Here is an 8,047-nt window from a genome sequence, read left to right on the forward strand (position 1 = left end):
CACCAACCACAGTGTAGGGTTTAGACTCAACTTTGTCACTTCATGGAGCACTCCACTTTGGTCTGAGGTGTTCTGAAGTCTGCCCAGGGCCTATCTGAGCCTACTTCATTTCTCAATGCCACCTTTGGCTGTTGAGAAATCAAAAATAGCTATAATGTTTTTGCTTTTGGCAGAAGCTGATAAAATTTGCAGGCAGTGTCTCCCCTTCTAAATACTTGATTTTCCTTTAAGGGTAGTCAATGCAGTGTAAAAAAAAGAGAAAGAAAAGAAATAACTTAACCTCCCCATGTGTCTTGTGAGCAATTGGTTCGTAAGGTGCCCCTGGAAAAGAAATCTGCCAAATTGCAGGCAGACAGGTCCACAAGCATTTGAACTCAGTTTATTTGGGGTTAAGAGGAACTCAAAGAAATTCACAGTCTGGGTGAAGTCATCCCCCCCTTGACTACAAGCCAGGGCTATTAGTTGCAAAGGAGTTCCCCCTCCTGCCTTCTGTTTTCTTGTGTTTTCCTTAAACTCCAGATGTAGGTATTAATTTTGCAAAGTTGCTTCCTCCTCCACCCCATCCACACTCTGGTCTTTTCCTCACACAATAAGCTTATAAACTTAGAGACAATGTTTCCCTTTTAGTAGACAGTTGTCTGTAGCTTTTTGAAAAAAAAACAGAACAAAACGGATTGCCTAAATCACCACAAAGTGCTTCAGGACTTTTCCTGCTTCAACAAGTGAAAAAGCAAAAAGATCCTGCTTTGTCTTGGGCCAGCCCAAAATCCCTCTGCCTCAGTGCAGGATTTATTTGAATCCTCTATACATCCCTATTAAACAACATACCCTTGGATCTCCTCAGGCTTCTCCTTGATAGATAGTTGTAAAACACCCCCTGTTTCCTCCATCAGAAATTACAAATTGTATTTCTCCAGCTTCCACGCAAGCAGTTAAGGTGTGCTTGATAGCTATAAGCTAAAAGAAACCCACTATTGCTTGTTTAACCAAGCCTTTTGTAGTCGTCATTTCCCTTTGAACTGACCCTTTTAGCCAGTCAGATCTGCAGAAAGCCCAGAGAAAAGGTAATAGCCTCACTTCAGATGGCCATAGTAATCAAAGTCTTGAGCCTGGCTGAGAACAAAGTACCCCAGGTGGACAGACAGTGTATGGCAGGGGAGTGACGGGTGATAAGAAGTTCAGCAGCCCCCGTCCTTGTCCCCATTTGTATTTTAAGCCACCTGTCTCACATTCCAGCCCTCCTGCCCCGCCCACCTGCCTATGACTGGGGCAAAGCTGCATTTAGAGACATGGGTCTGCCACTGTCACGTGTCCCCTAACAACAACTCAGGGTGGAGGAGGGCAAGTATCGACAAAAATAAAGCAGGTCATTCACATGCCTATTCATTCCTAGAAATACAGTAACAGATTTGTGGTTTTGTGTTCTGCACTGGTCACACAGATGCTAACAACAATTAAACTGTGTTTCCATAGTAGGTTTCTTTGCTTTGTTTTACAGATAAAGAAATTTTACAGACTAACATTTCACCCATTCGTAATCTTGACTAGCTTGGCAAAGTCTATCAGCACTATGATTACCCCACCCTCCATTAAAGTTTGTTTGGTGTTGTTTTTTTTTAAGAAAATGAGAGAGAGAGAGAGAGAGAGAGAGAGAGAGAGAGAGAGAGAGAGAGAGAGAGAGAGGGAGAATGCAGCAGAAAGAACACAGCTTCAGTGAACATTGCCATTTGTTATATTGGTGGCACATGGCTCTTTCTGCCTTTATAGGGGTGTTTTACTGCATTGCCCTTCAGAAAGATAAGATTTCATTTCAAATTTGTCAACAAGAAGGTTTAATGTCACTTTGGAACTCTGTTCATTAGGGTTTCTTATATTACTTATAAATGCTGAGTACATTAATGTTTTGGAATATAACATGTCATCATCACACAGGCAAATGAAAAGAACCCAAATAAGACTCTCAGTACTTGCAGTTGCTCTAAATTTAAAGCCAGTTAACTAGCTAGAACATGAACAATTAATTATAAATGTTAGCAATAATATCCAGCACTTTAGTATTTTAGAGTGCTCAGAGGTACCCAACTAAAATGGAATTTTAACTGCTATACCAATTTACATTGTTAAAAATCCAAGAATTGAGGAATGAAGTATGAAGAAATGGTGTGCCAGACCAGCTGCAGGATATTCTGCCTCCCTGTTCTACAATTTTCTGTTTAGCATTTTGAGTTGTGCAGAAGCAATTTGTGTTTCACTGATGAAGCAGATGGCCCTCTATAATGATGATCAGGTTCAGAAGTAACACTAAAACATGAATAGGAAACCTGTGGCTTTTCAGAAGTTGGTTTATTACAGATGCCATCATCCTTGACTATTGGGAATAACAAGAATGAGAGTCTGATAACACTTAGTTAGGACAGGTGGACTTGGGTAATCTTTAGTAATATGGGGCCATAAAAAGGTAAAGGACCTCTGACAGTTAAGTCCAGTCACAAACGACTCTGGGGTTGTGGCACTTATCTTGCTTTACTGGCCGAGGGAGCTGACGTTTGTCCGCAGTTTTTCCAGGTCATGTGGCCAGCATGACTAAGCCACTTCTGGCGAAACCAGAGCAATGCACGGAAATGCTGTTTACCTTCCCGCCGGAGTGGTACCTATTTATCTCCTTGCACTTTGATGTGCTTTCAAACTGCTAGGTTGGCAGGAGCTGGGACAGAGCAACAGAAGCTCACCCTGTTGCGAGGATTCGAACTGCTGACCTTCTGATCAGCAAGCCCAAGGCTCAGTGGTTTAGACCACAGCGCCACCTGCGTCCCTAATATGGGGCCCTATGTGAGGCCAAAATTTGGTGCCCCCAAATGGATCTTCTCAGTTTTGTTCAGCACCCTGTGTGGGGGAACCGCCTGCACTGCCCTAAATCTGGCGATGCACCTGAAGAACCACAGGTTCCCCAGCACTGAGCTAAACCATAGTTTAATGCTATATGTGTGAGCCTGCTCCCCAGTCCCATCTCCTTCAGTGTAGATGCAAAGAGGAGATGGGAAGCATCCACTTCTGTTTTAAACTAACCATTTTGTTGTTGTGTTCAAACTAAAATCTGTGGTTAGTTTTAATTGAGGTTTATCTGAACAAGGCAGGATCTTGGTTTGGTCTTGGCTTGTTCTAGCAAACCATAGTTCAGATGAAACAACGTTTGCTAGCTTAAAATGGGAGCAGATGGTTCTGATCTCCTACATGCAGAGGAGGAAAAGAGTAGCGGGGAAAACAGAAGAGACTGAGGGTCATATACATAACATTAAACTGGTTTATCACTGCATATCGCTATATGTCCAAGGACAACTTTTGAACATTAGCAAACAGCCTGATGAGGCAGAAAATGATTCATTTCAGCTAGGTGGGCCTGATCAGCTTTATACATTACTGTGAAGCACATCATATCTCTATGCTCCCAAGTAACGTCTGAGGAAGCAGGCACCACTGTGAGCTAAATGTCTCCCAGTGGAGAAGTGCAAGCCACAACCGGTTCTTACTCGGAAGCATGAAAAGTTGCGTTGCTTTTTGATGCTTCTGTGTTATGTCCTAATAAGCAATATTTACTTGATGGGGTATCTTACGCTTGTTCTCACTACCTGTGTTATACCCAAAGTATTTTGCTCTCTTAATATGTTCAACAAGTGGGTTTCCTTCATTACAAATGCTCAGAGACCAAGGCTGTTAAATAAGTATTATGTAAACAGACAAAACAGGAGGCAGGCTAGGCAATAATTAATTCTAATATTTGAAATTCATTATTTCTTTGGTTTTAAAAAAATGCACTTATATTATGTGACCTTTTACCTAAGCCCTTGTTTGTTCACATGAATTTTTAGCTTCTCCCAGCTCACTCAGTTACTTTAGGTAATATTTAATTTCTGACCCCACCACAATAAATAAAAAGACCAACTGAAGCCAAGAGTGTCCCAAATGACCTGATTAGTCTCCCTAATTCTTTCAGGAATCCCTTCTGGCTTTCAACCTGATTAAGATTAGGCGAATGATCTTTCAGGACCTCATGACAGCAGTTATGGTTTAGAAAATCTCAAATCTCATTCTATTCCTTTTATTGAGTTTGAGTTATGGTAAAGGCCATAGCTTAGTGATAAAGCACATACTTTTATTGCAAAAAGATCTCCAGGTAGGACCGGTGACTCCTGTCTGAAACCCAGGGCAGGTGCTACCTCCAGACAGCATAGACAAGCTACGTGGACCAATGGTCTGATCTGGTACAAGGCAACTTTCTGCATCCTATGTTGCTGTGCATTTTGTATCCTGCATCTTTCCTACAAAGACATCATGGATGAAATTCAGCATCATGCTATGCAGACATTCCATCTGCATCAGCATTTCAGTTTTCCAAACAGAATGAGCCTCGCTCTCCTCCCCCTGTGTGTCGTTCTGTGGTTTCTACTGACCTCCTGAGCCAATTAAGTGGAAGTCTCTGCACAGGGCTTCCACTGATGGAGTTTGTTTGGTTAATCCTGCTCCATATTGCTATTTCATACCCCTTGTTGTGTGTCACCCCCTTTCCTTGCTCTGCGTTACAAAGTTCTTGTTTCCTCTTTTGTTTTCCTCTTTGGCTAAATATTTTAGAAAGTCTTTTAACTATCTTGCCAAACTGAATTTTGTTGTAGCTGTAATTCCCCCCCCCCATAATGTTTTTCAGATTTAGCATTGCCTTGTTAAACATGGAACTGAATCACTGCTTGTATATATGCATATTGGTAGGTCATCACACACACTATAAAGCAATGGATGTATTCTTCATATTTGATAGCCACCAGGATTACTAGCCTGACTCTACTAACCAGCAGTCAAACAATGTAAAGATAGCCTAGGGGTGTGTAACAGATGCCCCCTTTTCCCCTTTAGAAAAGTAGCTTTGATCGACTGGTATCATGTGGGTCAAGCAGGGAAGATTCACAACCGTATGTCTATTCCAAAACTTCCCCTAGTGACTCTCTACCCTTAATGTTCAAAATGAGTGCATTATGCAGGCAGTAACACTTCTGAAACCTCTTGGGAGAGCAAAAAAGGGCAATTTGGAGAAGGGTGTTGAGATAATTAAACACTCTTTCCCTCACATACGTAATTCCTCTACTCCCAACCATCTCCTCTCATAGCTGCTTTTCTTAAAAACAAGTAAAAGTGATGGGTATCTACTATACATAAGTGTACACATTGTGTAACCAATGCTGGTGGGCAGTACAATAAAATTTCCCCTGAGTTCTGGCCCAGAGACAACCTTGAATAAGCAATGTTACCTTCTTTATTATGGAAAACCCCTATTATATAAGGTATGCATTTCTGTTTTTGTTTTTCTGAAAAGTTAATCTTTCCCCCAAGCTTTGTTTACACAGCCTCACTGCCCTTGTGGCCATGTAGACTTATAGTTGGGCACATCCTTGTTTAAAGCAAATGCAGAAAGAGGAATAACCTTCTGGTCCCCAAAGGGTCAAATTAGATTCAGCACATTGACTCACTTCAGAGTCTTGCTCGTTGATCAAAGAACAAACAACAAAGGTCCTGCAAAAAGAAGCTTGTGTTGACATTTCTGTTTCAGGGTTTGGTGTTCTTTGTCTTCTTCCTCTTTGCACCTTCCTCTAATAAAAATGTACAAGCACAAAATGTAGTTCATAATTTGTTCTGATGTTTCTGAGCACCTTCTGCAGCTGTGTATAATGTGTCTACAATTTTCACTGCCAAGATGCACGCTAAGGGAAACTTTGGAAGTTACTCAGGACACTGAGTGTATCACTGCTACGAAACAGCCATGTTGAAATCCATTTTTAAATGATGTTTGTGGCATGTGTAAAAAACTACAGACAGGGCTTTTTGAAGGGTTCAGCTGGGCTTGTTCAGTACATCAGATTGTGTATGGCAAGCAATGTTGATCTGTTCCACAATAGGTTGACTAATCAGTGGCTTCAGGATAGGCCCACTACCTGCATAGCCTGATGTGAAGAGGCCCTATATTTTCTTTACTGTTGCTACTAGGAACTTCTCTTAAATTTCCAGTTTGGTTCCAAGGCATGCACAGCCTAAGATATGGTTGTTAAGGTGTTTTCTTATAAAATTAACCCGGGAAGTCATCCTGCTCTCCACAGTGATCATTACAGCCTGGAGGTTTAGGATAATTGGTACCTACCTGTCAAATTGGACATGCATATGAGTGTGGCAACTGAGTTATAAGACAATGAGCATTTGTCTTGTTCATTCATCCTGATATGCTTGTAGGGCCTTTACACATGTCTTCCCACTAGTCGTTCATTCTCCCCACACTTTTTAGTGCATTTTCACCATCACTTTCCAAATGGCAAAAAGTCATGTTTTTTTAAAAAATGAATTTGTTGCAGCAGGGTTTTAATCCGTTTTTATTTCACAAACATAAACTTCAGATATGTACTTGAACCCCTCCCTCAAAACAATGAGAGTCTGGAATGCTTAGTAATAGCATTCTAGGGCATGAAAAAGAAGTAGTCTTCCTTTCTTAAAATGCAAGTGAGTTTAAATCACTAGAGGCTCTCCAGCATACAGAGTAAACTTGCTACTCTGGAGTCATGTGGTCAGTGCTTTGGTCATTGTGCCCCAGGACTTTGCAACATATCTTTCACCAGCCTTTCCACATAGCAATACAGTGGTACTTCGGGTTACATACACTTCAGGTTACACACTCCGCTAACCCAGAAATAGTGCTTCAGGTTAAGAACTTTGCTTCAGGATAAGAACAGAAATCGGGCTCCGGCGGCGTGGCGGCAGCAGGAGGCCCCATTAGCTAAAGTGGTGCTTCAGGTTAAAAACAGTTTCAGGTTAAGAATGTACGTCTGGAACGAATTAAGTATTTAACCCGAGGTACCACTGTCATTTGTTCTTTGAACAGAGGCATTCTAACATGGGACAGTTTCTGCTCAAATGTTGTCAGCTTAGCTACAAGTCTAGACACAGCTGGACACACATGTCACAGTTCTTTAGTGAGTTGGTTTCAAACAGGGAAGTTGTGGCCCTTCAGATGTTGTTGGCTACAACTCCCATTCTCCCTTTCCATTGGACATGCAGGCAGGGGCTGATTTGAGTTGAACTCCAACAACATTTGGGTCCTCACCCCTGTTTTAGAGGCTCCTGGAGGCAAACAAATCCCTTCACCTTGTAGAGCATCTATCTTTCTTCACAGCCTAATTGTTTGCCTTAAATGCCTGGATTTGATTGCTCCACCTACCCACCCATCCCTGTACTGTATTATATTTCATTAACCCATATAATACACTGACTAATAATACCATCACATTTCAGGATTCTCTAGAAATGCATATAAAAGTGACAGGGGCCAAACAAACATCAACCAAGCTTCCTGACTCTAGTATGTGTTTGTCACACGCAGTCATAGACGAGCTGTTCTCCAGTGCAAGTCTCCAGCTCCTGCTTCGCGCGCGCGCGCGCACACACACACAGCCTGGCTGCCTGCGGAGAACAGACTTCCGCAAGGCAGCCTTCCAGAGACAGCCAGAGTGCTCAAAGGGACGGAGCTGCTGGAGAGCGCCTGGGAATGGCTGACAGCTACATTGAGGAATCGGATCTCTTTTCTGAGAAAGAGGAGACTTTGGAGTGGGGTTATGAAGAAGGTAAGGAGGTTGGGGCTTGAAACTGTGAGCTGCTACGTGGGCTGAGTGAGTGAAGCATTTTCATTGTGTGCCTGAGTGTGCATGTGTGAGAGAGAAAACTTAAATATAAAGTTCACATTTACTCTTGTCACCAAATACGCCTTGGAAATACTGTTTGAAGATCAGGTGTCATTTTAGCACATTGAAAAAGGCTGTGTGTGTAAACTATCGGGTTAAGAAAAGCATGTTATTTAATTTTAGGTTTTTAAAAAAACAACCAACACAAAACACAGAAGCTCTAGAACTGCTTCAGCAGTAAGCCCTTCTCTTTCCAAAGGCAAAGATGCAGCATTTCCACAAATAAGTTGCACATTCCCTCGCTGTGTTTGAAAGTCAAACACTGTAGCTCTGACAGC

At 42.0% G+C, this 8,047-nt stretch overlaps 1 protein-coding gene and 1 long non-coding RNA gene across 4 annotated transcripts in view; one reads left to right on the forward strand and one right to left on the reverse strand.

Annotated features, from left to right (window-relative positions):
* Window positions 1-2,073: 2,073 nt before the first annotated feature.
* On the reverse strand, window positions 2,074-5,586 carry LOC309373473. The gene is made up of 3 exons (XR_014170066.1): window positions 5,517-5,586; window positions 4,149-4,316; window positions 2,074-2,301 (listed from the first exon to the last, which is right to left on the reverse strand). It is a non-coding gene; the product is annotated as an uncharacterized lncRNA (long non-coding RNA).
* A 1,825-nt stretch (window positions 5,587-7,411) lies between these two features.
* The window catches only part of CA8 (carbonic anhydrase 8), a 42,376-nt gene continuing 41,740 nt past the window's right edge, over window positions 7,412-8,047 (forward strand). Inside the window, exon 1 of one of the 3 annotated variants that reach the window (XM_081917642.1) lies at window positions 7,412-7,652. In XM_081917642.1, the coding sequence (XP_081773768.1) occupies window positions 7,577-7,652 (76 nt within the window). In that variant the 5' untranslated portion in view covers window positions 7,412-7,576. The remainder of the gene's footprint in view (window positions 7,653-8,047) is intronic. The other 2 variants (XM_081917641.1, XM_081917640.1) reach the window with 2 other exon arrangements.

The sequence above is a fragment of the Podarcis melisellensis genome (genome assembly GCF_964234715.1).
Source record: "Podarcis melisellensis genome assembly, chromosome: 7".
Taxonomy (NCBI): domain Eukaryota; kingdom Metazoa; phylum Chordata; class Lepidosauria; order Squamata; family Lacertidae; genus Podarcis; species Podarcis melisellensis.